Source organism: Apium graveolens, chromosome 8 (assembly GCF_009905375.1).
Source record: "Apium graveolens cultivar Ventura chromosome 8, ASM990537v1, whole genome shotgun sequence".
NCBI lineage: Eukaryota > Viridiplantae > Streptophyta > Magnoliopsida > Apiales > Apiaceae > Apium > Apium graveolens.
Genome location: NC_133654.1, coordinates 30,195,911 through 30,219,532, shown reverse-complemented (window position 1 = coordinate 30,219,532; position 23,622 = coordinate 30,195,911). Strand labels below are relative to the sequence as shown.

Sequence of the window (23,622 nt, the reverse complement as noted above, 5' to 3'; positions counted from 1 at the left end):
AGACAATCGGGAACCAACCGTCGTCATCCGTTTTTAAGTTTTTATAACCTGAAACTCTTCCGAGAACTCCTTCCTAACCTAATCGCAATATTCCGAGCATTTTTCATGTTTCGACTTTTTCGATCCGGAGTACGGTTTTTCCTGTGCGGGTCCCGGGGCAACATTTTCGATACATTATTCATTTCGGTAAATCAATAAAACTCGTATTTTCGATAAACGGGATCTTTTTATTAAACTATTACAATTATCACCTCGTAATACGTGTAACCAGGCGCTGAGACCAAGACCGCAGTACAAATTGTACTGATTTGGATAATTATCTCGAAAACCGGTACCGTTTGGATCAATTTTTATAAATAAACGTGCCGTTTTATATCCGGAATGATCCAACGGGATACTAATTTTCCGTAATTATAAATAGCCTCTACCGTATTTTATTTCGTACCAGAAATCATTTGCAAACAGTATTTACAGAATTTTTACAAAGAAAATACTATAATTATAAATTGTTCTTCGTAATCAAACACAAATTCGGAGGCGTTATCGATATCTGATTTTGGCGTACATATACTCAAAACAAAACTACTGAAATCTAGAATCCAAATCTTTCATCAAAACATACCCAGAAACATCAGGTGATTTCCTATTTAATTATTTATATTCGAATTTCTTGGTATTTAAATTATGAATTTTGTTCGAGAGATTGTTTGTATGATTTGATGATTGTATGTTATAGAGCTTGTTTTCCTGATCATTTTGGTATATTATACTCTTAATTTAGAGTTCAATAACATGTTTAATTTTAGGTTTGATTCTCAAAATTTAGAAATTAGGGTTTATATTACTTTGAATGTTTTCAATTCGATTTGGGGAAATCTTTGTTAGGGGTTTTCAATCGATCTTGATGGGTTCTTTGTGTTCCTTATCAAATTTGCAATCGAACCATGTATTTATATACCACAAACGATTCCTGAAAAGTACGGAGTTGTCTTTTGAAATTATCGCCGGAGTTCTTCGCGTGTCTGGCCGGTTTTTGGCCGAAAGTTCGACTGGGCAATTGTTGATGATGTTGGTTGACTGATTTGTGCTTCTGGGAAGAATCTGAATGAATCTCTGTTAAGAAACGAACTCAACCCACCAGTTTTTAGGCAGATTAAGGCCACCGGAGTTGACAAGGACCCGCCGGATTCTGGAAATCGGCCGGTGTTCTTGCCAACCCGTTTCCCTGTCTTGACCAGCGCCTCAACCCGATTTTGACCCGAGTTTGATTCCATTTTTCCTAAATCAAAAATCAGTAACCTGTTTCTGGATTTTCTTTTTATAAATAATTCAAAAATCCATTATTTAAATTCTGAAATTAATTTCTAATTTCTGGAAATTCCAAAAATCATTATTTTGATTCCAAAATTTATTTTTAATTCAAAAATAAATCTGAATTAATTAGTTAATTACTTTTAGTTAATAATTAATTGATTAATTGGTCAATTAATTCGAAAATTAATTGATTAATTGATTTAATTAATTATTAATTGATTTTAATTAATTTTTTAATTAGATTTAATTATTTAAAAATGATTTAAAAATTTCCAAAAAATAGTTTTGAGCTTTAAAATATTATTTTAAATTAGTTTCAAGGCTCGATAATTATTATAAAATTGTTTTGAAGCCCGATTTGGCCAATCGAACCCTGTTTATTACTTTAAATTGATCCAACGACCCGTTTTAATTCCGAAAAATGTTTTAAAAATCATTTTGAATACCCAAAAGTCTGTTTATAACCCGAGACTCCTTTATAAATGATATGTCATTGATTATATGACGTGTTATGTATTACATGTGACTTGTTGGTTGACTGTCTGTCTATATGTTAGGTGTTTACTTGTTTATAGCGTAACGTTCAATCCGTTAATCGGATTTGGGTGAAACGAAGGGTAGATAGAAGTGTATGTCGAATAGAATCGTATGAATTAAATATTGATAGATACTTATGATGCCTAGCAGAGTAAGCAAGGCGTAGGAAAGGGAAGCAGGTGATCAGAAAATGGAATCGACATGTAGAAAATACAGCCAATGATCGGAAAATAGAATCGAGGCTTAGGAAAAGTAGACGAGTGGTTGTTGAAGAGAGTCATTTGACGAATACAAGTGAAATTGGAATCGATTGTGATAAGGCAAGTACTTCTAAACCTTTTTCAAGATATAATGCAAATGTTTCTGAATTCTCTCGTGAAATATTGTTAAGTATTCAAAATAGCTCTGTTTTATATTGTAAGTACTTTGAATCATTCAGCCTTGAACCTGAGCCACATGATTTGATCCTGAGCCGTAAGTCTTATTCTTTGTGAACCATTTCTTGTTGATTTTCAGATACTAAACCACGCAAATATGACACTACTCTCCAAGTATACAACCACCAAACAACAAACACTGGAACAAAATTGTTTTAACATCCAGAAACTTTTATATTCAACCATACCTTGTGACTTCAAAGAACCAAACCTTATAAAATCATTGTTCATCTAATACCCGATTCTCATGCAGGCTGAAGGCCATTTCTTATACATACATCGATACCCCTTGTGATACTCATAAAATGTATTATGCCTTTATACAAATGTTTCATCACTGTTGATTAAGATCTTGATTTATTGAATTATATTGTTTATCATATTGAACTACTTTAGAATTGGATAGTTTTGTTTTTATAGGGACCAGATTCGTGGTCAGACCATATCAATGGTCAAGTTAGGCCAATGTGTGCCTTGGATCCAGTAATTAGAGCAGTGTTGTGTGCTTTGCTCGGGGTTAGTGCGTGACTGATCAGCAGCCTAACCTTGGTTTTAAAACTTAAAAATGAATATCCAATTTTAACGATTGTTTAGCAATAAATTTGATTTCTCTGAACCATTTCGTTTGATCATTGATTAACCTCAATTATTGTCATTGTGACTTGCTGAGCTAATTAGCTCACTCTTGTGAATCTTTTTATCTATTCTACAGTTAAGAAGGATACGGTTGATAGCGAGGTTTTTCCCAGTTCAATGTACGAACTAGGATTTCAGATTATGTTGGATCGAGCTAGCGGGAGCTTATCGCAGTAGCGAGATAGTAAGATTGTAAGAGTAATTTCATTATCAGTTGTAAGTTAACTTAGTTGGGATTTGGTACGTTGTAATAAAAGTTAAGGTTGTGGCTTGTTTTATACTTTAACCAGTTGCGGTCCGTGGTTATGTAAAGCAGGGTCATTGCAAATAATATTTTATATACAGGTTTATATATTGAGTATGTGTTGTGGACCCCAAACTTCTGACCCGGGTTTGGAGGGCGCCACAATTAACTCAACATTCGTCGAGTTACAAAATACATCATCCGTCGGTAGACAACCTGCATCATCCGTCGAGAGACAACCAGCCTTATCCGTCGGTACTCAAAATTCACCATCCGTCGGGTTATCAAAATGAGCTGAAAGTCAGAATAGATCACTTATAGAAAATTTCCCTCTCTCAAATCAAAGATCCATAAACTTGGGGGGAGTTTCAAATAATCAAAAATCAATCACACATCAAGACAGCAATGAGGCCTCTTCATCTAGAGCTAATATACCTCAACAAAGGAAATGGACAAAGGATCACCCCTTTGAGCTTATCATTGGTGATGTATCTTCTAGAGTTCAAACAAGGAGAGCAACTCAAGAAGAATGTCTATAGAGCAGCTTTCTTTCCAAGGAAGAACCAAAGAAGGTAGAAAAAGCTTTGTTGGATCCTGATTGGATTTTAGCTATGCAGGAAGAGCTAAACCAATTTGAGAGGAATAAGGTATGGGAGCTGGTGCCCAAGCCTAAAGAAAAGAATCCAATAGACACCAAATGGGTATTCAGAAATAAGATGGATGAAAATGGCATTGTAGTCAGGAATAAAGCTAGATTGGTTGCTAAGGGCTATTGTCAACAAGAAGAAATAGATTTTGATGAAACATTTGCTCCTGTTGCAAGACTTGAAACCATTATAATTTTCTTAGCCTATGCAGCTCATGCCAATTTCAAGGTCTATCAAATGGATGTTAAGAGTGCCTTTCTAAATGGAGATTTGGAGGAGAAAGTCTATGTAAGTCAGCCTCCTGGTTTTGAAGACTCAAATTTCCCAGATTATATCTACTATCTATTGAAAGCACTCTATGGATTGAAGCAAGCACCTAGAGCCTGGTATGACACTTTATCAAAGTTCCTTTTGAAAAATCACTTCACAAGAGGTACTGTAGATAAAACTTTATTCTTTAGAAATGTTAATGGATCTAGTATACTTGTTCAAATTTATGTATATGACATTATTTTTGGCTCTACAGATGAAAAACTTTGCAAAAAGTTCGCCAAATTGATGCAAAGTAAGTATGAAATGAGCATGATGGGAGAACTAACTTACTTTCTTGGCTTACAAGTTAGGCAAGTTAGTGATGGAATATTCATTAGTCAAACTAAATACATCTATGATCTATTAAAGAAGTTTGAACTAATGGATTGCACATCTGCAAAAACTCTCATGACCACTGCAACTAAACTTGAATTAAACATTACTGAAAAGTCTGTGGATATTTCAAGTTATAGGGGCATGGTTGGCTCACTTCTGTACTTAATGGCTAGTAGGCCAGATATAATGTTTGCTACATGTCTTTGTGCTAGATTTCAGGCTGATCCTAGAGAATCTCAATTAGTAGCTATTAAGAGAATTTTCAGATATCTCAAGGGAACACCAAAACTTGGTATTTGGTATCCTAGAGACTCTGGTTTTGATCTAACTGGTTATTCAGATGCAGATTATGCAGGTTGTAGAATTGATAGAAAAAGTACAACTGAAACCTGTCAATTTCTAGGAAATAAGCTTGTGTCCTGATTCAGTAAAATGCAAAATTCAGTTTCTACTTCCACAGCTGAAGCTGAATATATTCCTGCTGGCAGTTGTTGTGCACAGATTTTGTGGATGAAAAACCAACTGCTAGACTATGGTTTGCAAGTTGAAAGAATTCCCATTATCTGTGATAACACAAATGCAATTGCCATCACTGAAAATCCAATACAACATTCAAGGACAAAGCACATAGACATCAAGTACCACTTCATAAGGGAACATGTAATGAATGGTACTGTGGAACTACATTTTGTTCCAAGTGAAAATCAGCTTGCAGATCTATTTACCAAGCCACTGGATGAATCCACCTTTTCAAGGTTGGTAAGTAAGTTAGGTATGCTAAATTATTCTTAAAATTTTTACAAATATTTTGCAAGTTGTTATGCAGTCAGAAATTTAATTGATTTTTCAGTCTTGGATGAAATTTTAGCTAAGTCAAAATTTGCATCCCGACGGATGATCATTATCCATCGAGTTTGATCATCCTTCGCTATACAATTATCAAATAAAAAGCAATTACTTTTCTGGAATATTTTATGACTCGACGGGTAACTGATTTATCCTCATCCGTCAAATTGTCTTATTCTTAGCCGTTGATTCCCTGAACATTATCCATCAAGTATACTTACAGTTTATAAGCATAACACGACGGATAATTGAAGGAATTTTTTTTCAGTTTATTTTTTTACGGCTATTTTGGGCAATTCTTATTGGTTACTTTATTTTACTTTATTATTTTTGACAGTTATTTTTGAGATAGTATAAAATCTTAATCCATTTCCATTACTTTTCTTTTATCATTCTCAAATCTTCTACTCTAAATTCTCTCTTTCTCAAAAGCAATTATCATCTCTATCTCTGCAATTTCCACTCTCTAACAATGGCACTAGTTGTCAAGATCATGTCACAAACTGGATTTATCTATGAGAAGAACAACTTCACGGCTCTAGTAAACAAGGGGATTCAACAGTCTAGTGACTACCATAAAATGATGGATTTTGTGAAGAACTGCAAACTCAACTATGCGATGCTAGAATCACCCCCCATCTTTTGTGAGGTTGTTGAGGAAATGTGGTCAACTGCTGTGTACAACTCAACTGATAAGACCATCACACTCACTATTAAAGGTAAAGAATTCTATATTAATAGTGATGTTATTAAAGCATGTTTCAAAATTCCTGATAATACTGTAACTTCACCACACACAGACACTGACATTGTTAATATGCTTAACTCCATGAACTATGCACTCTCTACTTCTAAGTTAAGTGAAATTAGGAGGTTGGGTCTTAGGAAGGAATAAAGTTATCTATGTGATGTAGTTACTAAGGTATTCTCTGGTAAAATCAGTAATTTTGATTTTTTTCAATATATCAATGCTTAACATGCTTTACATGCTTGTCACTGATAAGTTCTTTAATTTTAGTGACCTTGTTCTGTTTGAGTTGGGGTTTAAATTAGGTGAGTAAAATAAGAGGGGTAAAAATATTTACTATGCTAAATTTTTCATGATGTTAGCTAACCACCTCTCTGAGGGAATTGTGCTTGAGAACCCAATCAACAAATTAGATTGTTGAGTTCAAGAGAGAAGAATTATTGCAGATTTGAACAGGGCAAACCATCACAAAAAGGTGTCACTCTTCTATTTCCATGTAACGGAAGCACCTCAGGTAAGTGAGGTAAGTTCATCTGTCTCTACTATTCCAACCTCAAAAATTTCTTTGCTATTTAGTGTAGCTATGGCAACTGTGTCAATGACCCAACAGTTGCCTACCCAAGCTACCAAATCCAAAATTTCTAAATCCAAGTCAAAGAAAGCCCCCTCTGGTATCTCTCAAAAGATGCCAGTTGCAAAATCCACCAAATCTAAAGAGGGGAGTATGAAGGTGGGTAAGGTAGGTGAGGGACAGGGTGAACATTAAAGAAACCCTAAGGATAAGGTTGGAGAGGTGAGTGTTTCCCATCCTAGCCACACTGTAGTTTCCCAAAAAACTGCAGTGCTTAATAAGGAAATTAGCTCATTGCTAGTTGCATCCTCCCAAAAGGATGTGACTATTGAACAAAGCTCTCAGCCAAGAGCACAGGCCAAAAGGGTAAGGGACACAAGCTCACCCCAAACCTATACAAGAAAGAAGAAACCAAAAACCCTCGGGGATGCACAGGGTTCACACACTGTGCAAACTGGTGCTAAAGACACAGTCACTACACCTTTCCAAAGTCAATTTGATGTGGCTCCAATAAATGTGGAGTCACAGCCAAAATCTTTAGTTATAGAAGCACCCCAAACACCAAATTCTCCCACAAACTCTCTGGATGTGGATATGATCAACACATCGATTCTTGATTCCCCTTCTTTAACTCTATTGGGGAAGCCAAAATCTAGTGCAAGTGAGCATCATCTTTTGGATGATTTATTGGCTCACTTGCCAATTCTTTCAGGAACTGTTGAGACATCTGTGCCAAAATACTCATCAATCTGCACAGAGTCCATAATAGTTTCCACTCCAAACTCATTTATTCCTACTTTCTCGATGGATATTGTTCATCCGTCGAGTAGTAATTGTATCCCGATGGATAAGCTTAACAGCAGTTATCCATCGGCTAGCCAAACTACTACCCCGACGGATGTCCCCTATCCGTCGAGTGTCTCTGCACAGCTTCAAATTTCCTCAATTATCTCAAGTGCAGAAGACTTAGTGGTAGTACAATCACTTCTAGGATTGAGGGAAGGGAGTGAAAATATGAGTGAGAGTCTGGGTTGCTCCCAGGAAAATATGCAATCCACTTCTTCAGGATTGGCAAAAGAGAGTGAGAGGAGTCCCACCTTAGATAGTGAAGGTGAGGGTGTGAGGGTGGGGAGCCAAGATGAGACCTTGATGCAAGAGAAGAGAGATTATGAGAGAAAAGCAGGTACTGAAGATATAAGGGTGGATGTTATTGTAAGTGAGTTAATGAATGTCCAGGATGCAGACATGGAGGGACTATCTCAGCAACCTCAAGCTGTTATAGATTTCACCTCCCTTGATGCTGAGACATTTACTCACCCTGTTTCAGCATATCAACTTCTAGCTGAACAGGGCAATGACAATGTAGAAAGAATGCTTAACTTGATGCATACCACATAGTCAATGCTAAGAGCTAAGAATGCCATCACAGCTTTGCCCTCTACAGCTGGTGATATTGATTATGAGACTGGTGGTTCAGAAGAATTCTTTGGAGGTGAAGGTGGAGATAGTGAAGAAGAGCCATTGGACATAGGGGGAGAAGTAGGCTCCAGTTCAAGATCAGGCATGCCATCATGGGCATTTTCAAAGCACTGTGATGAACACTACTTCAAGACAACCCTGATTCAACTCATAAATCAGACAAATTCTGCTCTTCAAACCACCACAAATGCCAACACCAAAAATCTCCTTCAAGCACATCTTGCCTCTCTGCAACTACAACAAATTCAAGGTTTTCAACATGCTCGAGATGTCAACACTATCAAAGGTGATATTGATGACATGAAAAAGGCCATTTTTGACAAGATGGACTCTAAAATTCCAGAAGCTACAATGCTTGACATCAAGAGACAACTCAGGAAAAATTCTGATCTTGCCACAAAGATAGATGCCTTAGATACAAGAATGTCAGCAATGGAAGCATCTCTTACAGCAATTCATCTACACCAAGCTCAACAGACAGACTTGCTTCAGAAACTGGTGGTTGCACATACCTCCTCTACTCAACTTGCTGATAACAAAAAGGGGGAGAAAGAAAACTCTAGGAGTGAGGGGGAGAAAAAAGTGCTCAACATTGAAGTTAGCAAAGTAATTGTGCCTTCAATTACTTTCACCAAGCCACCAACCAAAGACAGCATTGATTTGATAAATGAAGCAGCAGCCAATATAAAAGCAGCTGAAAAGGAGCAGTTGATTCCAATCAACTGGGAGAAAATTAATGAGGACATTCAAAAGAAGTTTGGGCTAGCAAAGAAGCCAGAAAAGTCAGCCATTCATCACTCTCAAGTCAGGCAAATCTCTGTGAATGAAATGAGCATGAACTATCTGGAAAGAAGACAGCCATCTTGCATCAAATCTCCAAAGGCTGAAATAATTTAGAAGCCAAGGGTGAATTATCCAAAATCATCACAAAAGAACCCCTTGGACATAGTGTATGAGACACCTAAGCCAGATGAGAAGAAACTGTTGTCAAGATCCATTGCCTTCTACAAGGATCCAACTGATTCAGCTTTGAAAAGGAGAATTGCTAAAGTTTTCAGGAATGGTAAAGAAATTTGTGTGGTGGCTGGACACCCTCAATTTGCTAAAGCAAAGAGAGAAGAAAAGGGAAGATTGAAGCAAGAAAAGAAGCAAGCTGCTCTAGATGCTAAAAAGGTTAAACAAAGGAAAGAGCAAGTTGCTATCTTAGCCAAATTGCAAGATGTGAAAACCATTCAACAAATCTCTGCCAAGCCATCTGAAATCACTGAATCTCAAGATCTAAAGAAGCAAAGTGAACCACAACTGAAGAAGACTCACAGATACAAGGAATTGGCTAAAAGAACGAAAAGAAAATTGGACCCTGTTGATAAAGAATTGGAGGATCAATTTCCAAAGGAATCCACTCCAACTACAACTCAAGCATCAAAACCCTCAATGGTATTTGAAGATATTAAGGTGGTGGATCCTTACAGGAACATTCATGGTGAACCTATTGTGCATAAGGATGAACCAATAGACTGGGAAAGTCTACCAATTTCTGACTTCAATTTGCCAATCCTTAACAAGCCAAAGAGAACAAAGTCAACAGCAGTCAAGAAAGTGAAGTTGTCCCCTCTCAAATCCAAATCTCTAATCAAAGCTCAATCCAAAGTCAGTAAGGGAGATTACATGTACTTATCTGACATCAAGGAATTCTCTGATCTAAAACTCTATCTAGATGAACTAGAAGAAGTTAGAGGGATTGATGCCTACAGGAATCTACCTGAAAGGTTAGTTTTCAAGTATAAGGGAGGAAAGAAGATTGGATGGCCACTTCACAGGATCCTTCAAGAAAGCCAATCTGTGCTGATTAAGGTTTATTCATCATTCAAGAAGAACTTTGGATTCAATGTTATAACAAGAAGACTTGTTCTTAAGAAGATTGAAGAACTGAGGAGTATTAGAGCCAAAGATGCACTCCCAAAGACTCTTAATATTCCCTACACAGGAAGTAGAGTGCATCTAAGGCCCTACTGGCTGATGGAGTTCATGGATGACAAAGGAGTTAGAAGATTTTTCAGATTAGAAGACCAATTGAGAATCTCTAGCAATGAGACTCTTTTGGAAATGCAAGAAAAGCTAAATCTCTCATAATCTGATGAACTGGAATTCCACAGACAGCTTCAAAATCAGATAGAAAAAAACAACAGAAAGCTTGGGAAGAGATCCGGATCTTCAAAGAAATAGATTAATTAGCTCAGGCTAGAGGAGCACCTTGAAAATGACTATGAGCCAATCTTTGTACATTTTGTTAATTGAAGCACTTTACAGTTTTATCTACTCACCTTTAAAAGCTGTATTTTTAGGGTGTTTTGTTATCATCAAGTTTCTCTTAATTTATGGCTACAATTCCAGTAGACATAAATTAGGGGAGATTGTTGTGGATTTGTTGTGAACTTGATGATTTCATTAACAAAACACCTTAGTAGATTTTAGTTAGTGAAAAATGTAGCACTCGACGGATAAGGAATATAGTCCCGACGGATGACTCAACATAGTCCCGACGGATGATGATCAATTATCCATCGAGTGAGTAGCTTATGTAATAATGAGTCTGTAGCACATTTCTGCATACACCTTGTTTAGATTCTGTAGTAGCACTCAAGTCATGTTGACTTTAATTAGATATGCAGAATAGGTTGATTATTGTACATAGATGATGTCTTGTAATTCTGTATAAATGAAATGAAGTCAAGTGTCAGATTGCTACCCGACGGATAAACAACAATGCCACTCGACGGATGATCAACTAGGCAACCCGACGGATGATCATGTACCCGACAGATAATCAATTCAAACATCAGTTGACAGTGACAACACAGTCACATACGTCGAGTGTATGCAAAAGGAATGTGGAAGCCTATTCAACTGGGTTTTAGTAAACAAAGAAGCATTGCAATTTCCATGCTATTATGAAGATATTCAAAGATGCTGGAATAGAGTAATGAAGCAGCATGATATTAGACTTGATAGGTTTTGTTTTATTATCTTGTCTTATTATTTTATAATCTTGGTCATATATAAACCAAGAAGTAGCAAATAAAAAGAACACTAAGCAAGAAAATTCTCAGAGAAACATTTGTAAGCTGTATTCTTAGTATTTCTCTGAAAACTTAGTTGTTGATTTTTGTAAGCAGCTGTGAGTAAATCTTGCTACACAGAGTTCTCTTGATATAATATATATCTCTGGTGGATACATTCAAATCCACCAGAAAATTTTTAAAGACTTGTATTTTTAATTACTTGTATTTTGATTTTACTAACTTCTTATTCCGCACTCTGCAAATCAAACACTTTTATATTATTAATATAGAACATTTTATAATTTGTGAAAAAGGTTCAAGAATTCCATTCAACCCCCTTCTGTAATTCTTGTTGCATTATTAGGGACTAACAATTGGTATCCGAGCGAGCTCTTGATAAACAAAGAGTTTAAAGATCACAACAAAACAGCAAGATGAACAAGAAGAAGGTTGGAGTCAAGATTCCTTTTCTGGACAAAGATAATTACCATCACTAGAAGGTAAAGATGCATCTTAATTTACTTTCTCAAGATGAGGCCTATGTAGATTGCATAGAAAGAGACCCTCATGTACCAATGAGAGCTGCAACTGGAAATGAGCCATCTGTCCCCAAGCCAAGGTCATACTCCATACCTAATATTTACCGATTAATCCCTAATCGGTACCCAAATCGCTTAGTACCGATTACCGATTTTTACAACCATGGTTGTAACTTGTAACTATTTTTTTTACAAAAATAATTAGTGGGGTCTAGTGCAGTAATATATTTCTTTTGGTATCATACTCCTATATTCAATATCAAATGATTTTTTTATATACAGAAATTAACAAAAAGACTTTAGAGGGTGTATATTGTTGTGGTTATGATTATCTCTTCTTTTCTTTCCTGTTATAAAAATATTATTCCTATTTAAAAGTATTTTTAAAATAATATTATAGGGAATATTATTCCCTCTCGCTCATTTTTTTATCATTTTATTTTAAAAATATCTCAGCCTTTTATTTATACTTTGTACAAATAATTTCTTTAATTCTTTTAAACTCGAGGCCCCCTAAACAATCGGGTGCGAGAGATGGAGTAATTATTTATTTATTCTAAAATATGGCATATGATTATAAATTACAAAAATGCCGAGCGCACAACTACATACCAAACATCGGTATGTACATTTTGTTTGTATTTAGATTTTCTCTTTGTTACTAATCTAGAACTAGTGGAAAGTAAAAGATTGGTTCATTTTGCTAGCTACGATGAATATTCACAGATTTTTAGCTGATTTCAGAGGGGTTGATTAAATAATTTGTTTCTTAATTTCATCCTTCTGAGGTATTATTAGGTATGCAGTAGTAAGAGTCCAAGAAACAATATGCTCCGTCCTGTTAAAATGAGTGGAATGAGATAACAAAATTTGTGAATAAAACAGTAGATATGCTCCCTATAGAGTTTAGACGCAATGAGATTGTGATGAGGGAAGAATATGAAGTACTGCTTTTCTGTAATCAATTTTGTAAAGAAGATGACTACAAAAGTAGGAAATAAACTCTAGTTTTATTCCGAAAATTTAACAGAAAGGAAGAAAATATTGACAGCATTCGGGCAAAATAAGATACACAGGGTTCAATTTCTAACCATAATAATAGATTATAGCCTTATGACATTATAATATTGTGGTTTGTATGTTTCATTTATATAGTCCTATAAATTTATGTAAACACTTGTGTACTATCAACATAGTAACATACTCATGTAGTGTACCCAGCAAACGAAACTGGTCAACCAATATTGCACAAGAGAAGCTCTCTCAATCCATATTACATAACAGGGAACAATTAACATTGTCATCGTCGTTTTTTGTACCGAGTGTTTGACATACATTTTACAGCATGAATACTAGCCTGTATAATTATAAATAAATTAGATAAAAATTAATAAAAAGAAAAGCTCAACGCAAAATTGGAACACAGCTCAGAGCTAGCTGCTATTGGATCATTTCTGGTGTCATACCTGTGTCACTGTCCATCTTCCCGGACTGGTCATCAATGGCCTGAACTTCTGTTCCCATATGGATTGCTACTGCTGAATCCATTTCGACTTCGTCCATCTTTTCGTTTTGTATTCCTGAATTTGGATGCACCACTGTCTATGTTAATACAGACCTTCGGAGGGCTATCAAAGCAAAATGAAGCTGCCACCCCCTGCAAAGAATTTATTAATTGGTCATTGGCTTGGGTGAGTATTCAAAAAAATCATTCACAAAATTTATGCAATAGAAATGAGATACTGAACAAACCGAAAACAGAATAGACATAAAGATCAACTTATCTCGCAATAAAGACTGGCAGATTATATAACTATTTGTTATGTATTCTAGTTATGTACTGCAGCAAAATTGCCATCCTGACTGGCACAAATAATTTGTGTATCCCTAGTTTGTAATTTTGGTGGATGAATCGAAATGCACCAATGGCTTTGTGCAGTTAATAATTAAAAATCATATGTACTTCCAATAGTACCACACCAAATTGAAGGATAAACCTATACACATAGTAATAAGTCCTCCCTCTGTCCTATAATAACTGACGTTATATAAAATTTTAAAGTCAAACTGAGCTAACTTTGACCAATAATTATTAATTATTATTAGACATAAAAATTATGAAAAAGATATATTTGATTTACTATTAAATAAAAATTTTAAATTTATAAAGTTATTAATAAATAATATATAATTTGCAGTCAAACTTAAATGAGTTTGACTTTTAAAATTTGTATACCGCCAATAAATTCAGGACCGGGGGGAGGGGTATTATCCAAGCAAATGATGAATTTGGAGACTCCCTGATCCTATTTTTACATCCCTCACATGTAGATGAACTGCTGAAAATGAGACTGCATCAGTAAGTACTAAGAGTCACCTGCAGATCAAGGCGGTGAACATTAAAGATGTCCTTGCTAGAATGTGAATTGTATGCTAATACATAAGATCTATATGCTTCTTTAGCAGACTTGTTCAGATAATAATTGTTAGACACCAACTTTTCCTGCACATATAAAAAGAAGTTAATTGTACAAGGCACCGAGGTGTACACAATTACAAGGAAAATAATAATTATATACACATGCAAGTTACCAGATGAGATTGCACATTAGCCAGCTTCTTTTCAGGAAATTCATACTCTTTTACAGGCACCTTAGCTGCCTGAAAATTCAATGTAATATTCAAATAATATGGATATTTACAAATTTTATTTAAACAATTTAGTAAATAGCATTTGAGTTTAAAAGCTTTTTAGAAGAACATAGCTATTTACCATACACTTTTATGATGGCTATTTAGTTCATCGCTGTGTTATGAACTTCTGTAATCAAAACCAGTCATCTTTTATATAATAACCCACATCAAATTTATATTCAAACAAACCAAGAAACAATGCGTTTGGACGATTTGTACTAGCTTGAATAATCTTAACTGTTGCAAATAATATTATAGTACTTGAAAAAAGACATTGTCATGGGTCCCACCTAGAAACCTAATAATACAAGATAAACAAAAAATGTCGATAAAAATAGCAAGACTCTATTATCAGAACTAGTAACATTTGTGTTTGTTAGTGTTGGATCATTATTATATGTCCTCTATTAATGTATTGCTAACCCATGAATCTATGCAAGACCTTAAGATGGCTGAGGAACTGCAACTCTTCCGGTGTCAGGAAAAGCAGGGCATTTCCTTTTGAACCTTCACCACGAGCTGTTCGACCAACTCTATGCACATATTCCTGAATTAGGTATCAAAAGCATGTTTAACAAGGTGAAAATTAGATGTTTAACAAGATGCAATGATAGTATTCATTTTTTCATTTATAACATGAAAACTAAAGCAACAAGTACAAGTGTACAACAATTAATAAAAAATTGATCAACACCTTACGATCATCTGGCGGATCGTACTGAATAATCCAGTCCTACAATCAATGTAAAACACAAATTAGCATTCAGTAACATAGTGGTTCTGTTCCTATAGTCAGAGAGAGACGCACTAGAGGGGTAAATCCTCATCTCACGATGATAATGGAGCACCATGAAATACAGCACTTAAAACAATTACTCAAAAAATATTGCTATCCATATATACAAGACTAGAGTGTAGTTCTATACGCATAGTAAATTTGTAATGAACTAGTATCTCAATTTCAAAATAAAACTATTAACCCTACTTAGTATTACTTCTTAATTCATACAACCTGTCGAATTCAAACTCCATAAGCAAAAATATTAAAGAATCACATACCACAGAGGGAATATCAAGACCACGAGCAGCAACATTGGTACACAACAACATTCCTTTCTCTGCTTTACAGAAGTCAAAGAAAGTAGTAGTTCGTTTCTGCTGCTTTTGCTGTCCATGAATGTCGAAGCAATCCACGTGAATGTACTTCAGCAGTTCTGAATGAAATTTAACAGAGTCGACTGAAGAAAAGAAAACCATCACTTTCTGGGATTGATGTCGCTTTAGGAATGAATAGAGTACAATAAATCTCTTGGCACATGGCACAACACAATAGCCTTGCTCCAGTCCTTCGTTAGTGACCTACAGATCATTACTTGTCATTCATGACCAAACAACAGTTTATTTAATAATCATGTGTTGAGTAAGATAATTTGTTTACCCAATTCCTTTCATCATCTACACCAACGTAGACAGGATCTTTCAAGGATAAGCATGCAAGATCGGCAACCTGGAAAAGACAAAAAGAAGACATCGTGATAACAAAATTTGGGTTGTGCGTGTGATACTGTGATATTCAAAAGAATGCATTTGAAATTTAAATCTAACACATTACAGTAAAAGTGGCTATGTGCAATACAATACAAGAATTAAGGACTGTGCAGTGCCCGAGTGGTGGCAAAGCACTCCTAGCTAGTGCTAGAAGAGCCCCCCTCCCCTACCAAATATATATCAACTACCAAAAAAGTGCAATATAGCAAGGACCTAGGTAGAGTATAAAAGACTCTGCGGGATTTATATATCCAATACCTTCTCAGTCTGGGTAGCAGAGAAAAGAGCTGCTTGCCTCTCCTGCAATTCAAGTAACAGATAATCTTAGAGACTAAAGGACAAGTAACGTTAGTTGAGCACTTTCTTCAAATACTACGACAAGTTTACTGAAATTGCTAGAGTGAAACACAACAAGGCAAATAACATTCTGTCGGTGAAACATCAAAATAATTGTAACATGAAACATAATATCAGATTTTTGTATAACAAGGATGCCAGGAACTAAGACCTTGGGTAAAATTTTAATTATTTGCTTCATTTCTTCTTCAAAGTTTGCTTCCAAAATTCTGTCAGCTTCATCAATTGTCAAACACTGCAACATCCAAAATACGACTGATAAAATAGGCTAATCTGTAATATATAAACAGCCATAAAAAAAAATAGCAATGTTGAAGGAGACATGCTTGAGAATTAATTGAATCAAATGCAGGTGATGCTTCTAAAGCTTTTGAAGTGGCAAAATATGAATATAAATGCTGCAGTACAGGGCATTACAGTTTTCTTAGCTACCGATTCACAGCATTCAACAGAATGGGAAAGTCACTAGGTTATAGACACTTTTACTTATATCGAAAGTCGAAACTGAAGTGCTAATCTAACTCTCAAATCCCAAGATCATAGTTATATTAATTATATTTTCTCAATTTCAGTATATGACAGAGTTTATCTACTCGATGTGACTTTCAGACAGGTATTTTTTTAGGAAATAGCGCAATAGCTATACCAGCTGACATGATTAAAATATCACCAATCTACCATTTCAATATACATTTCTATAGCATGATGACCATATAGTAGAACAGTTTCAATTAATAACAATATCCACAGCCAGAGGCGAGAACAAATGAAGATGTAATTCCAACATAAGAGGGGGAAATGTACACCAAACAAACTATCAAATTATTAAGTAAAAAAATGTCTTGTTACATGTTTCAGACATAGACCACTTAGTCTGCAAATGCATAATGACTCAATCTACACATCTATATAATCGCATTCTCATCATCCTCTTAGTTGTTCTTAAAGCTAACAGAATATCTAGGAGAAACTAAAACTAAAAATCCCTCCATATTTTCACCAAACTTTCTGCCATGTTGTCCTAATTACATTGAGTTGAAATGAGCGTATATTGGTCTTGATGAACTTGGTAGCACAAGAGAGGCATATAATCCATCAAGGTTTGCTTATATGAAAGTTTAGTGTGGTAAAAATGATAGCCAGGGATACCTTTAGACGATTGTATATAAACCCCTTGGTGTTTTGAAGATGATCAAGAAGTCGCCCAGGGGTTGCTACCAATAAATTAACTCCTTTAGCTAGTCGCTCTGCCTCGGTCTTCCTTGCTGAACCACCAATGACCAACCCGTGAGTCTGAGAATGATACTTTAGAAGTTCCTTTGCAACTGCATGTGTCTGCAATTTTTAAACATTAGTTTAATTAGATGAGTTAGTTGATAATGTCAGCCAAAACTTGAAATATCAGTAGTCAAAAGCCAGTAGATAAATAAAACATCACATGAGTGAAATTAATTAACATTTCTAGTATTGTGCTAAATTTGGAATATAAATTGTATAACATAACACAATGTAGAAGCATAATCTATCTTCCATATTTCTAGAAAGTCGATGAATATCTATATTACAAGGAATTGTTTATGCCATACCAGAAGAAATAAATCTTGAATGATATAAATGATCTTTTCTGTTAGGAATAAAACTCGATTGGCTTATAAATAATCGTTCATTCATTTAGATTGTTTGGTTACCGTATCTTTTTAAGCTAAAAGAAACGAATTATATACCTTAATTTGAAAGGAAAAAAGGAAGAATCTGAATGGTTCATTTCAAAATTTTCTGAACAATTCTGCAATATTATTCAATCAACACGGACCATTCATATTTTAACACACACCTCGTTAGTCAGGTTAAGTACGTGTGAAGTCAACTACATTTTACTTGCTCCTATTTATATAGAAGTATCAGTATAGAGAATGTAATGTTATATTTTTGTAACTCAAACTTGGTACCAAGTCTCTCTTTCCAAATGCTTTTTTCTCTAAGCTCTGCTCTTCCTCTACAAATTTGTGCAAATCTATCTATGATTCTCTGTTTATATACTCAGTAACCAAACAATTTTTGGTGCTAATATTTTGTACAATTTTTTTTAAGCCACTACACTCACATATCACACTCAAAACTCACATCTGATTCACCAGATAACTGGATTTATCTCAAAATCCATTAAATCAACTTTGATTCACCTTCAAATCATTATTAATAGCTTTCTTTGGACCAGGCGCATCTCATTTTGTTGGAATCATTCAATCCAGATTCAACTCACAGAAAAAAGGATATCTTGGTGCTGATACTGTCTTTACTTAGTAAAGTCTGAAAAATCAGAAAAATTAGGAGACTAGCTGATTCAATTTTAATCTGTCTATAGAGTTCCTGAAGTTTACTATATCTAGAAAATCTTTCTCGTGTTCATTTAAAGTGTGAATGCAATTAGTTCTTTATAGAAATCAAAGAGAAGTATATGATAATAAGGTGGACAAACTTTGGCTCAATTATAGTAAAAATTACATGTGTAAGAAGAAGCATTAGGATGAGTACGAAACTGTGACCAATACAACAGAATTTATGGTTTACGGAAAAGCAAACTATGCTTGCCGCTCAGCAACTTGAGGGAATTCCAAATCATGGTACAAATCATATGTTATAAAAAACAAAGAATTTGGATAGACCAGAATTTAAAGCAGGCTTTCTGCTGTCCAAATTTTGGTACATGTCCTCTAACTTGGTGCTTATAAAGTTTTTAAAAATACTCGCTCAAACTGAATGTTTCTCGGCGAGAGAAACACAGAAGAGTCTGGTAATGCTTCAAACAGATGTCATAAACAATAATTGATGGATTTAGTAAAGAAAGATTTCGCCTAGTAATTAAATGATATTCAATAGAGATAGTAATTTATTGAAAAACCATAAACAACATGTAGTGATGATCCTTAAAAGTAAGTTTGCAGGTTTTGAATTTAAAACTCTCAGGAAAATCGTTACAAGGATCTCCAACTTAAAAGTGTAGTTAACAACAATTTTAAATTTACTTTGATGAGAGTTGAGGACTATACCTGTATGGCAAGTTCCCTAGTTGGGCAAATGATGATAACACCCGTTCCATTCCGAGGAGCAAAATGAAGCTGATAAAGCAACTCAACTGCTGGTACTAAAAAGGCAAGTGTCTTCCCGGAACCTGTCCTCGCAGCACCAAGAACATCTATGCCTTTAATAAGAAGTGGCAAAGATCTAGCTTGAATCTGCAATTGCATATAGTTTTACTTGAGAAAGGCAGGTCCATACACAAGAAAGTAATTGCTTTATAAATGTTTTATGTACTATTAAATCAGAAGTACTGCTTGCTGGATGAAGGACAGTATAAACACTCAATTACTCAAAAGCCACAGATGTTATCAGCAAAACAAATATTATTATCAAACAGTTGTCTCTGTCTAAATAGCTAAACTTTATAGTTCCAATCTCAAGATCCTGGTTTCCTATATTAGGGAAAAATTAACAATATTCATCAGTTAGAAAATAGATCTTTCTTCAGTCTTATAGAATATTGGTTACTGAAATTCGCGAAACCCCGAACTATTACTTGTAACAACAATATACGAGTATCACAAAACCTATAAGGCGGTGGCAATCAAGTAATCTTGAAATTTAATACATGCTTGTCATAATCCGTCTATATAGGCATTACCCTAAAAATATTTTTTATATTAGATAAAAAGGTGCGTAAATCTTATACAAATCAGCACCATGGGTAACTTACTGATTACATAAACTAAGTAACAAAAAGATGAAAACTTTACTATCAAATTCATCATTTTCACAAACAGTTAAAACCAAAAGTGTATTACAAAACATAAGAAAAAAGGTATTACTGTTTGATACCTCAGTAGTGTAATGAAAACCCATATCTTTAATTGCTTTCATGGTAGGTTCAGACAAACTCATCGACTCAAACATCACACTGCTCATAATCCCACTCCCACTTTTCACCTTCTTCTTCTTAATCTTCTTCTCCTCTTCAACCTCATCCCCTTGTTCAACCTCATTATCGTGCTCAACCTCTTTCGTTCCCACGAATTCTTTTTCCTCACCCCCACTTTCTCCCTTTTCATTCATCTCCCCGGAACACAATTTCTCATCCTCTTTCTTACCTCTCTTCCTCTTACGTTTCTTCTTCACACTCTCATATCCTAGTTTAGGGTTCTGGGTTGGGTTCGTATCAGGAATTATCTCATTATTGGCCATGTAATCTAACTATCTAGTTCAGCATGTATGTGTATGTTACACACTTTGTTAATTAAAATTTACAAACATATACACAGGCTATTTATTACAGGAGAGCACCTTCAACCCTAACAACATTAGAAATAATTATTGTGTATTGTCTTTTAACCACATTGTAAAATATTAAATTGTATATTTATTATAATTTTGTATTAATTTATTTGGCATTTTATCATTTTAATTTTGTATTTTCATATTTTGAGTTTTAGAAATAACTAGGTTTAGACCCTGCGATGCAGAGGATAATTTATAAATAATTTTATAATATTTTTATAATTTTAAAATTTTCTTTTAAAAAATGTTATGTTTATTAATTTAGTCTTATAATTTGATTTATTTAATTTTAATGGTAATTTATTTTTAAACATGTCAAGAAATATATATCTTTTCAAGTCCTTTTATATTTGTTAACTTATTTACAACTATATTTTTGAAAAATATTAATTTTAATAAATCTAAATATCTACTTTTTGTATAACTTCACATTATATTTGTTAATATTTTTTAAATTTTTTAGAATTAGCATTAAAAATATATGTGTAAGTGAAATTTGTAACAAAAAATTATGTCACCTTAAAGGTTTTATTTGATAATATGTCTATGTGTTGATTATTATTTTACCAAAAAATAGTGTAGTAAAATTTATTTTTATATATTTATTATTAGTATTTTCTCTTATTTATATCTTTATAAATTATTTTGTATATAATATATCTTCAAATATGTCAAGTAATATATAATATATTTTCAATTTTTTTATATTTGTTTTGTAGTGGTTATGTTATGGTTATTATATTTTATATATAAATATGTTACATTTTTTTTGTTTTCATGTTAATTTGGTTCTCTACATTTTAGTATTTTTTTGGAATTTATATTTATTTATGTATTACATATTTTTTATTCATATTAATATTTTGAATATTATAATAGTTTAACTTTAGTTAATTTATCATTATTGTCAATACTTACATATTAAAAATGTATTAGAAACAATTAGATTTTATTGTGAAAATTATCTAAATGTGTTTCTTATTTTATATAAAAATAAAATTATCTATTCGAAAATATTTTAAATCAAACTAACATATTTCAATTTTTTATAAAAAAAAATTCTATTTTAACTAAATTAACAAATGATTTCTTAATTGTTACTTATATTTATTTTTATTAAGATAATTTTTGCTTGTATTAGATATTTATATATAATATAATACTTATTTTATTATTTTATATTATTTAAGTATATATATTTATAGTTCAATTTGTTAATTAGTTATCTATTTTGTTTGTTATAAAAATTATTAGCTATTATAATGGTATATTAGAATAAATGAAAAATCTACTCATTTAAGAATGTGTAGTTATAGTTTAATTTCTTAATTAATTACTTATCGTGTTTTTTATACAGATTATTAAGTATTATAATGGAATATTATAATAAATTAAATAAATATAGTATGTAATGTATTTTATCAAATTTATATTCAATTTGAAATTATAATAGTTTTATTATTATTATTATTATTATTATTATTATATTTATTTCCTTGTTTTTATGTTTTATTGGATTGATGTACTCTAAATTTTTTAAAACAAATAAAACACATGTAATATTTATACCTAAATATAATATAAATGTGTTTCTTATTTTATAAGATAAAAATAAAATTATCTATTCAAAAATATTTTAAATCAAACTAACATATTTCAAGTTTTTTTTATTAAAAAAATGATTGTACTTTAACTTGATTAAGAGATGATTTCTTAATTGTTACTTATATTTATTTTTATTAAGATAATTGTTGCTTGTGTTAGATATTTATATATAATATAATACTTTTATTATTATTTTATATTATTTAAGGATATATATTTATAGTTCAATTTGTTAATTATTTTTTTATTAAGATAATTGTTGCTTGTATTAGATATTTATATATAATATAATACTTTTATTATTATTTTATATTATTTAAGGATATATATTTATTGTTCAATTTGTTAATTAGTTATCTATTTTGTTTGTTATACAAATTATTAGCTATTATAATGGTATATTAGAATAAATGAAAAACTCAACCTATTGTACCTACACTTTACCAAACCGTACCACTAAAATATATAGGATATAATTATTGTGTATTGTCTTTTAACCACACCTTTAAAATATTAAAATGTATATTTATTATAATTTTGTATTAATTTATTTGACATTTTATCATTTTAATTTTGTATTTTCATATTTTTGATTTTATAAAGTATGATTTTATTATTAACTATATTTATTAATTTTAATACATATAAGCTTATAACCCGTACTAACCACGGAATGAAAGACTGATAAAAGCCCTGAGAATGACGACATAGTAACTACTTAGTAACATAAGTTATTTCAATATAAAAACTGAGTGACAATTTTGTAATAATAATGCACATCTCGTTTATTTATAAAAATAGTTTTGATGTTGTATTATATTTTATTAAAAGCTTAGGTAAATTACCTAAGGTCATCCTTAGGGTCATCAAGCTCTTTAATTTTTATATTATATTTTATTAATATTTATTAGAAGATTTTATAACGTTGGAAATTTATGTTAATATAATATAATTTAATATGTGAGTAGTTGTAAAAAAATTATAGGATAAGTAATATTCTTAAAATAGAAAATATAGAATATATTTTAAATATAACATAATATTATTCATGAGGAGTTACATAAAAGGAGGGCTATCAGGGTTAGAGTTGTATGTATGATATATATTCTTTTTAAAATTAGATTTTATTAAAATTGAATGGTTAGGATCATTTCTATGATTCATCTAAAATTGGACAGTCACAATCTTTTCTATGGTTCACCTTGGACCAAAACTTTTAATCTTTCGGCAATAATAATATAGTACAGATTGCATATATTACAATATTAAAATATCTTTTACTTAAATACTATTTATTTTAATTTTATAGTATACAAAAATCATAGCACCCATAAATATATATAGGGGTGTTTGTGGTCTGAATTAATTTGAATTTCTC

At 32.7% G+C, this 23,622-nt stretch overlaps 1 protein-coding gene across 2 annotated transcripts; it reads right to left on the bottom strand.

The window, feature by feature from the left end:
* Positions 1–12,917: 12,917 nt before the first annotated feature.
* Positions 12,918–20,636, bottom strand: LOC141678098 (DEAD-box ATP-dependent RNA helicase 27-like). Of its 2 annotated transcripts, XM_074484333.1 has the most exons (13): positions 20,184–20,635; positions 19,358–19,543; positions 17,457–17,642; positions 16,459–16,542; positions 16,209–16,250; positions 15,841–15,909; positions 15,462–15,761; positions 15,097–15,135; positions 14,845–14,949; positions 14,301–14,369; positions 14,086–14,211; positions 13,175–13,365; positions 12,918–13,065 (listed from the first exon to the last, which is right to left on the bottom strand). In XM_074484333.1, exons 1-12 carry the CDS (start codon positions 20,544–20,546, stop codon positions 13,207–13,209), a joined length of 1,728 nt encoding a protein of 575 aa, XP_074340434.1. In that variant the 5' UTR covers positions 20,547–20,635; the 3' UTR covers positions 12,918–13,065; positions 13,175–13,206. The 2 variants fall into 2 exon arrangements, with proteins under 2 accessions (XP_074340434.1, XP_074340435.1); XM_074484334.1 differs by having other exon boundaries at positions 12,918–13,365; positions 20,184–20,636.
* Between the last annotated feature and the right edge of the window lie 2,986 nt (positions 20,637–23,622).

Excerpts from the sequence above, each read along its gene's own strand:
- LOC141678098 (XM_074484334.1), bottom strand. The coding sequence starts at position 20,546 with ATGGCCAATAATGAGATAATTCCTGATACGAACCCAACCCAGAACCCT. Across the intron at positions 17,643-19,357 it reads CTAGGGAACTTGCCATACAG|ACACATGCAGTTGCAAAGGA; the intron begins GTATAGTCCTCA and ends TAAAAATTGCAG. Across the intron at positions 15,136-15,461 it reads GTCTTGATATTCCCTCTGTG|GACTGGATTATTCAGTACGA; the intron begins GTATGTGATTCT and ends CATTGATTGTAG.